The 12,828-nt window shown below is 45.7% G+C and overlaps 1 protein-coding gene across 1 annotated transcript; it reads left to right on the forward strand.

The window, feature by feature from the left end:
• Nucleotides 1–542: 542 nt before the first annotated feature.
• LOC113351796 lies at nt 543–1,067 on the forward strand. Its single transcript, XM_026595728.1, has one exon. It carries the CDS (start codon nt 543–545, stop codon nt 1,065–1,067), a length of 525 nt encoding a protein of 174 aa, XP_026451513.1.
• Nucleotides 1,068–12,828: the final 11,761 nt, after the last annotated feature.

The raw sequence follows: 12,828 nt of genomic DNA on the forward strand, positions 1-12,828 counted from the left end.
ATTTGAAGAATCATTTACAGGATAGCTAGCTAGTGTATTATTGATCAATCAACAATATTTGATCCAATAAACACTCTGTACTGTTAACAACCTACCAGACCTGTTCCTCCTACTCCACAAGGGTTCAACCATCGAAGCCTGAAGGTTGGTAACTTGGAATCTAATCAGCAGGCAGGTTGGTGAAAAATTAACAATATTCACTACTTTATGCGCCTAAAAGTACCTAACTACCTATACCTAACGGTTCGTGAATTAGGAATCCTTCTACTGACGGCTAGAGAAAAAAAATTATGAAGATAGCAAGGGAGTAGTCCTCTTCCATTTTCAAAGGACCACCAAGATAGTGATGATTCGCTGAAGGAAGTTTATTGTTTGTTTACTTACTAATTACATGTCAAGCAGTGGTTGGGTGGTGCGCACATTAGTAGCATCCAAATTTAAGCATATTTAAACAAAGCATAATACACTAATGACGGGGTGGCATATCTATCCTCATCTTATACATACAGAAAACCAATTGACTTGTGGAATTTGCGAGTCCTATGGATCAAAAACTTGGGAAACCAAAAGCAATGTCTTCTATTTCTCAGTCTGTTCTATGTATGATTCTTTTGTGTTTGACTTCTTCCTTAATCACGCCAGCCGCTGCTGTCGAAGAGAACAGTAATCTTTCAGCACATGAGATACTTCAAGGCTATGATTTCCCAGTGGGTCTTCTACCAGTTGGAGTAACAGGGTACGAATTAGACAAGAGCAGCGGTAAATTTGCAGTACATTTTGGTGCTGGTGATTGTTCTTTCCCTTTATCCGGATATCAGCTCAAGTACAAGTCAACCATTACTGGTGTTATCTCTAAGGGAAAGTTAATAAATTTGAGTGGTATTAGTGTTAGAGTTTTGTTTGTTTGGGCTAACATTATTGAAGTTCTTAAAAGAGATCAACTTCAATTCTCAATTGGTATTGCTTCAGCTTATTTTCCCATCGATAGCTTTTATGATTCTCCTAAATGTGGGTGTGGGCTCAATTGTAAACCTCGAATCAACCCTTTCATTGTTTCATCATCTTAAATTTTAGTATGTACAAAGGTAAACACTTGGAATGGATATTCAAATAAATGTTTATGTTGGAACTATTAGTCATCTCTAAATAACTCTAGACTAATAGTCCCACGTTGCCTAATACCTCTAGTCTCTATACATGTATATAGCACTATAAGCCTCTATACATGTAAAAGACATAGTTACTGAAGTAAGGATGAACTTATACTTCTAACACTCCCCCTATATCTTTACTTCAATCGCTATGTCTTTTATCTTTTACTATAGTAAGTGGTGTATTAGGAGTGTTAGCTTTATTTTTATCTTCGAGTCACTAGGGTTAAAATCTTATCTGTTTCTTGAGTTGTTTCTATAAGTAGAACAACATGTTCTGTATCTAAAAACATCAATAAAAACAATTTTATCTTTCACTACAAATTCTTTCAGTTTAGTTATGTTCAATGGACAATGAAAAATGGGACTTGCAGAATTTTATCGATTTGTAATCTCTTGTTGTTCGAGTTACCCAGTTGACATTGTTAATCTAAGGTGCGCTATTACTCTTGTTGAAATTTAGTATTTAGCATCTTGTTGCCAGGTCAGGAACTCTTGAAAAAGAAGCATATGATGAATGTCTTGACGGACCACTTCTGTGCAGAACAATTCATCCGCAACACCACGAATAATACTACACCTTTTAATTAAACTGAAGTTGCAACAAACCTTAGACCATTCTTCTTTTCTTAAAAAAGGGGTATAGTATTGATGGCATGCTAAGACGATCTTCTATAGACTAGCTACAGATTAAATGTACAATTCTTCTTTTTCTCATTGAGCCACTACATCTTCAAAGTTGAGTTTTACAAATATTTGGTAGGGGAAATCCTCCATTAAATACTATTGAAACTATCGGTCACAATTTGTTCACGAGCAATTTTGGAATCATGCATAATCATAACATGAGTTCAAAAAAGATCTGATTCTTCTTATGTTCTTTGGAGAGATAACACATGATTCTTTGTTGTACCATGGGCTTCAAGCCTTTTTAGTTGCGAATGAGACTCATCTTGTAATTTGAATTACAAGATGCACCATTCTCCCTCAAAACAGCAATAAAAACACCATCAGCAACTGGAGCGACATCAAAAACGAAGAGAGTTGAAGAATTTTAAGGTTTCAAGCAACAAAAGGAAGAGCATAATTATATATTTGAAGATAAAGTGTAAAACAAAGAAAAGCAAACGACGTAAGTTTTAAGTTTATGATACCAACATAATACAACTTGTGAATAATCAGGTGCTTATGTCCTTTTCCCATTGCTTATTTTAATTTTGGTATTACTATTATTGTATTATGATTTCTATATATTAAAAAAAATCAATAAAAGAAACAATATATAAAGAATTTTCAAACAACAAGGAAACGAAGAATAATAAATACAAGTTTCCAAAGTAATATGAAGTTCGGGAGTTTATCATCAAGATTTGAAGCAAAAGACAAAGACGCTTTTATTTGCTGTGAGAGTGGTGTTGAATATAGATTGGATAACAAGGTGACTGAGCATTCTCATCCTCGCATAATAATTATTATTTTTCTTGAAGAATGATATATTTATTAAAGTTAAGATGGAATTACACGGGGGTACGTTGTACCATAGAGTGACATTAGAATAGGGCTAAAACATGGGGGTATTTTATGATCCCAGATTGTTGTTGATAGATTTCCTTGTGAGATGTCTTCCGCTGCTCGATTTTCCAAGCCGTTTGCTTCTTGAGTTTCTTCTCTGTAAGGTGGTTCTGTGTTCGAGGTTAGAAATCCCAGGAGATTTTTCGAGTCCGTTTCTAATTGCACCTTTGGTCATCCTCGTTTTGTCGTCGTGTTTGATGCCATAAGCATGGCCCAGGTTTCTGCTATGAGAGCGATAGTTATACCCAGAAGTTGGGGAATCCCTAAACTCGTGATAGCTTCATCGTTCCTGCATATTATTCCTGCTCCTGCTAATCCTGGTTGTCCTCGTGCTGCTGCATATGTGTTGATTTTAATCCAATCCAAGTGGGGTTTGATCCATCCCACTAATATTATAGTTGAGTTTGAGGACCTGCATGCAGGGTTTGTAGATGGTTGCATTCGATGAAGGATCAGTGAGAGGTTGTGTTTAGCCCAAGTATATTCTTTCTAGAGTTTCGTAGCTGTTGATGGTGGTTTTTAGCTTAGGGTTAAAATTGTAAAATAACACATCTGACATGACGTCACTATGACCATTAACACATTTATTGAATCGATCAGCATGCCAACGTAAAAATTACCAGGGTACCTTTTTTTTATGTGTCTTGTTCCACGGCAGAACCCTTAACATTGACCGACATCATCTATGCCAAACCCTAATTCTCATGCTACCGTGCCAAGGCATGCCAACCATGCCAGCCGAACTACTTTGCCAATGGAAAACCATGCCAGCCACATCTCCGCGCCAAGGCATGCCAACCATGCCAGTCGCACCACTGTGCCAATGACAAACCATGTCAGCCACATCTCCGCGCCAAGGCATGCCAACCATGCCAGCCGCACCATTGTGCCAATGGAAAACCATGCCAGCCACATCTCCGCGCCAAGGCATTCCAACCATGCCAGCCGCACCACTGTGCCAATGGCAAACCATGCCATCCACATCTCCGCGCCAAGGCATGCCAACCATGCCAGCCGCACCACTGTGCCAATGAAAAATCATGTCAGCCACATCTCAGCGCCAAGGCATGCCAACCATGCCAGCCGCACCACTGTGCCAATGGCAAACCATGCCGGCCACATCTCAGCGCCAAGGCATGCCAACCATGCCAGCCTCACCACTTTGCCAATGGCAAACCATGCTAGCCGCACCATGCGCCAATGGCATGCCAGACCCTTGGCCCCACCATGACAATCCAACCGCACCTTACCTTGGCCCCAACCATGCTAGCCGCACCATGTGCCAATGGCATGCCAAGCCAACCGCACCTTTTCTTGGCCCCACCATGCCAACCCGTCCGTGCCAAACCCTTGGCCCCACTATGCCAAACCATCCGCGCCATTTTCCTTGGCCCCACCATGTTGGCCTTCCCTATGCGGCTACCAAAACGAAGGCGTGCGACGATCAACGACCATCCTTCCATCCTAGATGCAAATCCTTGCCGTCAAAGGTCGCCAAACAACGCATGGTAACCTTTGGCCCAAAACCCTAGTTTTGGTCACGCCAAACCGCGCCAAGGCATGCCGTGCCACATGTGCCAATGGAATGCCAACCACCTTGTCGCGCCATATCATGCAGGCCTTCCCTACGCGGCTACCAAAACGAAGGCGTGCGACGATCAACGGCCACCCTTCCATCCTAGATGCAAATCCTAGCCGTCCAAGGTCGCCAAACCACGCATGGTAACCTTTGGGCCAAAACTCTAGTTTTGGCCACGCCAAACCGCGCCAAGGCATGACATGCCACATGTGCCACTGGCATACCAACCACCTTGCTGCGCCATACCATGTCGGCCTTCCTTATGCGGCTACCAAAATAAAGGCGTGCGACGATCAACGACCACCCTTCCATCCTAGATGAAAATCCTAGCCGTCCAAGGTCGCCAAACAACGTATGGTAACCGTTGGCCCAAAACCCTAGTTTTGACCACGCCAAACCGCGCCAAGGCATGCCATGTCACATGTGCCAATGGCATGCCAACCACCTTGCCGCGCCATACCATGCCGGCCTTCCCTACGCATCTACCAAAACGAAGGCGTGCGACGATCAACGTCCACCCTTCCATCCTAGATGCAAATCCTAGTCGTTCAAGGTTGCCAAACAACGCATGGTAACCTTTGGCCCAAAACCGCGCCAAGGCATGCCATGCCACATGTGCCAATGGCATGCCAACCACCTTGTCGCGCCATACCATGCCGGCCTTCCCTACGCGGCTACCAAAACGAAGGCGTGCGACGATCAACGACCACCCTTCCATCCTAGATGCAAATCCTAGCCGTCCAAGGTCGCCAAACCATGCATGGTAACCTTTGACCCAAAACTCTAGTTTTGGCCACGCCAAACCGCGCCAAGGCATGCCATGCGTTTCTCAAAGCCCTGACAGAGCGGCTGCCGCGTGAGTCACGCCCTCCAGAGCCGATTAGAAACTCCTCCAACACCCCCGATGCTAGCACCTCGGTGGAATGCGTCTCTGCGGACGACGAGTTCGCGCCAGAACCCCATTGGAAAGAAGTCAACCGTACAATTTTGTCACACGAGAGGATCTGGAACAACTTCCCCGGAATCGAATCAAGAATGATGAAATAGACATGCATCAGCATCAACCTCCTTACCCACCTGAAATACAAATAATTACTCTTCCAAGTGGATACTCATCTCCTCAATTCACCCTGTACGTGGCACCGTAAATGCACGTGAGCATGTCTCTCACTTCTTGGAGTACCTAGGAGAACACGAATACAATCACGTTCTTCATCTGAGGGAGTTTTCGAAATCGCTTACCGGAAGAGCGTACACATGGTACAACAACATCGATCCAAACAGCATCCCCAACTGGGGTGGCATGGTTACCGCATTTTACAAGAAGTACTTCTTTGTGTCTGAATAAGTTACCTTCTCGGACCTAGGAAGGATATACCAACGGAACAACGAACATCCAAATGATTTTGTTGAGAGATTCATGGTTAAAGCACTAGACTGTCATGACCTAAACGTGACCGAGCAACAACTGGTGAATTAATGCATCAATGGTATGGCTCCCATTTACCACGCCGTGCTAGATAACCTGCATTTCCAGACATTCTCTGAGCTCCATGAGGCTTCAAGGAGATCAGCAACGATAGCACCAGCATTATTAGAAAGAGTTAGACCAACCAGAGCCGAAGACGTACACGAAACTCACGGGAATAGACGTTTCATCAAAAAACAGTACAACGCTGGTCCCTCCTCGGTGAGCGTAGTAAACGATGGAGTAAAAAGGAAGGCGCCAGCTGCAGACCAGCAGCCTAAACGCGAAGCACCAGTACGACGAGCAAATCCGCCATGGAAGGCCGCTTCTAAAGCTCCCATGCGCCATCACGGAGCTGAAGGAGATGCCACGGATTTCCCGTTTCTCATTGAGGAGGTGATCGATCTCTTAGAAGCATGGATTCAAGATGATGTTATCAGACTACCATCTCCCAGACGCCCACCGACTGAGGTCGAGATGGCAAACCCCAAATACTGCCACTACCACAGATTTGTTCAGCACCCAACCAGTGATTGCAACATACTGAAGCATATCTTCAAAGAAAATATAGAAGCAGGGGAACTTCAACTAGGAAACGAGGGAGTACATCGAGACCCACTTCCGGGGAGGAATTGTGGAGTCTCTGGGGACTCCGTGCACGAGACTGTGCGATCCATGATGCAACACGTATGCGAAATTCTCTACCTTTCCAAGGTGCAGCACCAAGATATCTTCACGGATCTCAATCGTATCGTGTCGTTCAAACGGATTTTTCCCTCCACGGAAGCCACGCCAAAAGCCCAAGCTCTCTCGGCGAGCGGAATCGAAAAGGACAACTGGGGACTGCTGACCACGTCCTATTTAAGAGGTATTGAATTCTACAACACGTTAATCGACACGGCTTCCGACTTCCACATTGTTACTTTCAAGACTATGAAATATGCGGGATTTACGAAACAAGAGGCTACCCATTCCTCATCCGTGATTAAGAACCCGAGAGGGGAAGCCTTGAACGCGCACAGCTACATTAACCTCGATATCAAGATGGGAGACGCTATTACGCATAGAAAATTCCACATTGTCAAAGAACTGGGTTACGACATGATATTGGGGCACATGTGGGTACTCGACAACAAGGTGAAATTGAAAACATCCCCTCTACCGATGTCAACGCCCGAAAGAATCTCCAACAAATCGTCCCACTTGCTACCGCATCGGCGAGTTACCGATAGAACCCGGACACCTGGAGATGACCTGTTGGCGCTAACTCATAGATTCCAAACGCAAGTAAGTTTGGACGAACGATCTTATCTACAACCAGTCATTTATTCCCCTATTTCATCATGGGGACTCAACGCGATTACTGGCGGACGCTGTCAAGAGATGTGAGTGGGGCGCTGGGCCATTCAACGCTTTGCAAAGAATTTGGAAGCTGCCATCGAAACTGATGAGACCAAGATTCAAACGGTTACACAACACCTGAACTCGTTTCAAATCGGAGATATGGTGGTCAAAGTGAACTCGTTTCAAGTTGGGAAGATGACGGTAAAGATAGCTGTTCGGACCGATTCACCCAAGGAAAAAGAAGACGAGCCATATCTGGTGGCATACGTCCTTTTGGGAGGTTACTGCAAGCTCATCAACACAGACAAGCTGGGAGGTATGATAGTTCACTCGCGATGGCTCAAGCTTTTCAATCCCTAAAACGATGTATTACCCTCTTCTAGCACTCTCCCTTTAGTATTTCTTCAGATATTTCTCCCCCCGCTTGATATCTGTATTTCCCCAAGATGAATGCACCGTTTGTATTATTCTTTAGGGTTTTGTTTTTATTCAAAAGGCATACATTTCTTTCCGAATGAGTTTTCCAAATCTCAGAAAAATATACCAAACAAATCCCAAATCATTGAGAAGCCATTAACCATCCAATCACAACCAGAAACACGAACTCATTCTAAGGGAAGGCTTGGGTCTTTAAAAAAAAATGAGAAGTTTTATTCGAAGACAGAAACCGCAAGCGGGATGCTAATTGAAGAAACCCTAACTTCGCCGCGAATACAAGGAAGGTAAAAAAAAAATCTGCAAAACATCAGAACAACTAAGCGACGAATAGAAACAATGAAGAAGAAGAAGCTAGTCATAGAAATCTAATGTATGAATTTCCAATGCCTCGGTCAGAGCTTTTTTCAAACACTTTCCCCAACAATCTTTCGGGAAGCAAAGGTTCCATCCGGAAGCCACATTAGCAATAGCAGCCTCAACATCCTACCTGGAAGTCGTCTCAGCAGCAATATCATCCGTATTTTTACCCACATCCGCCTTGGCAACCAATCCAGCATATGTCATCACGACGTCTCCAATGCCATTGAAAACAGTTTCGTCGTCTTCTCCAAAAGTTGTTTCAGTTTCATCAACCGCAACATCATCATCTTCCTCGGAAGTCTTCTCAGCGACCTTTCGAGGATAATTTCCCGATTCATCAGAATCAAGGGTTATGACACCGTCCTGGACAGGGGAGCTACGTTAATTTTCCCCTAAAAGTTTCATAAGCTAGGTCTTCCACCGTTTCAACTGAGAAGCAAACTATCCCGCCCTAACAGTGGGCCGTGAAGAGGTTTTGTTGCACCAAATCCTCCCAACGCACTGGGATGCTTCGCCGCCTTACCGTTCTTTCTCCAAAGGTATGTACCGAATGATTTCGCCAGCTTCACCAAACAGAGATTCAATTCTATTCAATGCCTCCCCATGAGAAGAAGACTGGTTTTCTTCGATTCCAAAGATTCTCCCCGAAAAATTGGAGACATGTCTGTCATTGGAAGATCCCATTATGCGCTACAAAACCAGAGAATGAATAGAGGATGGACACAATTTCAGCACGACCTGTGCAAATGAAGGATTCAAGATCATCTCTTATAACCAGTAGAGCGATGAGGTCCCGAAAAGGAAAGCCTCCTACCAGCCGCAGATTGAGGCGTGATATCAGATTCTAATGAAACCATTTTCTACTAGGGAACATAAGGGAATGCCTGGACACGTGAGGTAAATTAGGGTTTGGTGAGAAAACGTGGAAGTACATGTTTAAGACACGCTTGCCGCATTGTTACTTCTCTGCCGCCAGCACCGAGACTTGAAAAAAAACCGACAAGGTGACAAAAGAGAAGGAATAACGCCCCCTTTCTACGGGCATAACACTTGCGGGGTTTTGAATAAGGAAAGAAATTCCTATGTGAGTCACGTAAGAAAAAGAGACAACCATGCCCGCAAAGACAAGCTACTACTGGGCCAAGCCGTCCGGGCATGCTTTGCCTCACCAAACTGTGTCATGCCTTGCACCACCGTCCGCGCCATGCTTGCCTCGCCAAACCGCGCCATGCTTGCACGCCGCGCCGTGACTTGCCGAGCCAATACCAACAAACTCTCCAAGCCAGCGTCACGATGTTCCCTAAAGGTGATGCATGTCCAGACTAAGCCGACGATTTTCATCTCACCACTCCACGGTCTGACCACCATTATAATTTATCCAAGGCCGCCAACACGGGAAGCACAAACTCTCTTTACCTCTCAAAAAAGGTTAGTCGGACCTTCCTGACCATCTTTTCATGACTTGTTGTTTCGATTTTTGTCCCAGCCTGTCACCATCTTATTCTTACCTCGCAACGATGCTCCCGTTCCGAGCTAAGCAGGGGACTTAATGTTGATGGTGGTTTTTGGCTTAGGGTTAAGATCATAAATCCGCACATCTGACATGACGTCACTATGACCATTAGCACATTTATTGAATCGGTCAGCATGCCTACGTAAGAGTTACCAGGGTACCTTTTTTTTATGTGTCATGTTCCACGGCAGAACCCTTAACATTGACCGATATCATCTATGCCAAACCCTAATTCTCATGATACCATGCCAAGGCATGCCAACCATGCCAGCCGCACCACTTTTCCAATAGCAAACCATGCCAGCCACATCTCCGCGCCAAGGCATGCCAACCATGCCAGCCGCACCACTATGCCAATGAAAAATCATGCCAGTCACATCTCCGCGCCAAGGAATGAAAACCATGCAAGCCGCACCACTGTGCCAATGGCAAACCATGTCAGCCACATCTCCGCGCCAAGGCATGCCAATCATACCAGCCGCACTACTGTGCCAATAGCAAACCATGCCAGCCACATCCCCGCGCCAAGGCATGCCAGCCACATCTCCGCACCAAGGCATGCCAACCATGCCAGCCGCACCACTGTGCCGATGGAAAATCATGCCAACCACATCTCCGCGCCAAGGAATGCCAACCATGCCAGACGCACCACTGTGCCAATGGCAAACCATGCTAGCCGCACCATGCGCCAATGACATGCCAAACCTTTGGCCCCACCATGCCAAGCCAACCACACCTTACCTTGGCCCCAACCATGCTAGCGGCACCATGCTCCAATGGCATGCCAAACCCTTGGCCCCACTATGCCAATCCGTCCGTGCCAAACCCTTGGCCCCTACTATGCCAAGCCATCCGCGCCATTTGCCTTGGCCCCACCATGCTGGCTTTCCCTATGAGGCTACCAAAATGAAGGCGTGTGATGACCAACGACCACCCTTCCATCCTAGATGCATATCCTATCCGTCCAAGGTCACCAAACAACGCATGGTAACCTTTGACCCAAAACCCTAGTTTTGGCCACACCAAACCGCGCCAAGGCATGACATGCCACATGTGCCAATGGCATGCCAACCACCTTGTCGCGTCATACCATGCCGGCCTTCCCTACGCGGCTACCAAAACGAAGGAGTGCGACGATCAACGGCCACCCTTCCATCCTAGATGCAAATCCTAGCCGTCCAAAGTCGCCAAACTACACATGGTAACCTTTGGCCCAAAACTCTGGTTTTGGCCACGCCAAACCGCGTCAAGGCATGCCATGCCACATGTGCCAATGGCATGCCAACCACCTTTCCGCGCCATACCATGCCGGCCTTCCCTATGCGGCTACCAAAACACAGGCGTGCGGCGATCAAAGACCACCCTTCCATTCTAGATGCAAATCCTAGCCGTCCAAAGTCGCCAAACAACGCATGGTAACCTTTGGCCCAAAACCCTAGTTTTGACAATGCCAAACCGCGCCAAGGCATGCCATGTCACATGTGCCAATGGCATGCCAACCACCTTGTCGCGCCATACCATGCTGGCCTTCCCTATGCGGCTACCAAAACGAAGGCTTGCGATGATCAACGGCCACCATTCCATCCTAGATGCAAATCCTAGTCGTCCAAGGTCGCCAAACCACGCATGGTAAACTTTGGCCCAAAACTCTAGTTTTGGCCACGCCAAACCGCGCCAAGGCATGCCATGCCACATATGCCAATGGCATGCCAACCACCTTGCCGCGCCATACCATGCCTTCCTTCCTTATGCGGCTACCAAAATGAAGGAGTGCGGCGATCAACGGCCAACCTTCCATCCTAGATGCGAATCCTAGCCGTCCAAGGTTTCCAAACAACGCATGGTAACTTTTGGCCTAAAACCCTAGTTTTGGCCACGCCATACCGGCCTTACCTATGCGGCTACCAAAACGAAGGCATGCAACAATCAACGGCCATTTTTTCATCTAAGGTGCAGATCTTAGACGTCCAAGGTTACGAGCTAACGCATGGCAACCTTTGTCCCTAGTTTGTTCGCGCCCAAACAAAGCCAAAATCCTAAATTTTGGCTGCGCCTAAACTAGGCCATATTAAAGCCATATTGATCATTTTTTCATGCCACTGGCTACCAAACGAAGGGTTGCAATAATCAACGGCTACCTTTCCTCTTAAGATGCAAAATCTCGACCGTCGAAGGTCACTACCGAGCCGGCAAGTCTCCCAAGCTCAACTTTCCAGACAAAAACAACGTGCTACATGTTTTCCACGAAAACACTCGAGACATCAACGCATGTCACAAACAGGGGGATGCTCATTGGGTATTGGTTTGGCGGTTTACAGCGTGCGGCGTACACTACGGCCGTTATAAGAAAGTGTCGTAAGGATGAGGCGGTTAGTAAATACAGGGAGTAATGGTGAAACGTTTTCTTTTATAGAACATCAATTCCAGGCGTTACCGGTTACCACCTCCTCCCATTTACTCACCCGTTTTCCATTTCTTAATGAGACCAGAGTACGTTTCACTTCGACTTGTATAAATAGGCATTACCTATTTCCACCGAAAATAAGTTCAGGTCAGAAGAATACAACACTCAGAAAACATTTTCTAGATTTCCATCTGTGAGCTTCCCACTTTCTGATACAAGTAGTGAAACAACTACTCTTCCAGAATCAACTATTCTGGTCTCAACACTTTCTTCGCTTCCCTCCCCAAAACCAACCCTTCTCTTTCACTTTGTGACCGAAGCAAGTCTGGAGCGGCCATTTCTTGGTTTAGGCCGTATTTGTACTGATTGATCTCTCGAATCTAAAGTACTCCCTTGCAGTACATTTTTTAGGGTTTAAATTCGTTTCTCACCCACACACCCGAAATTACCAAAATCAGCAGAAACCGTTTTCACCCTCAAACAGTAGCCATATGCGTAATGTCTGTCGGATTTAGTTGCTTGTGGTTATAAACTATTTCGTTTCTGGCTAACAATAGGGACCATAGAAGAAAGCAGAATGTTGTGATGACTTTGTCATGGTTTTTTGTTTGAAGGAGTTGGGTTATAGTTGTTTGAGGGTTTATACAGGTTTGTAGTCTTTGGTGGGTATTTTGGGGAGTGGGTATACGCGATAGTAGAAGGTTCGAAGAATCTATGGCTATTGAGCAATGTAAAAGGATGTGCGCGGAAGTTTCAGGATCAGAATTGCATTGGGGATATTTGTTTGAGTTGGTAAGGTGGATTCGGTTTAGTATGTGAAGGGTTGGTAGCCCCTTATTTAGTTATTTCCACAAGAGAAAAATGTGCTTTTGGTGGACGTGGTAGTGTCCATAGGAAATTGGTGGTGGTGATGGTGGGGGAGGGGGTGGGTAGTGTTGCAATTGATCTGAGTTATCGGTAAGGAAATTTTATCCTGAAGCGGTGGTGTATTTTCTTGAT

The sequence above is a fragment of the Papaver somniferum genome, chromosome 2 (assembly GCF_003573695.1).
Source record: "Papaver somniferum cultivar HN1 chromosome 2, ASM357369v1, whole genome shotgun sequence".
NCBI lineage: Eukaryota > Viridiplantae > Streptophyta > Magnoliopsida > Ranunculales > Papaveraceae > Papaver > Papaver somniferum.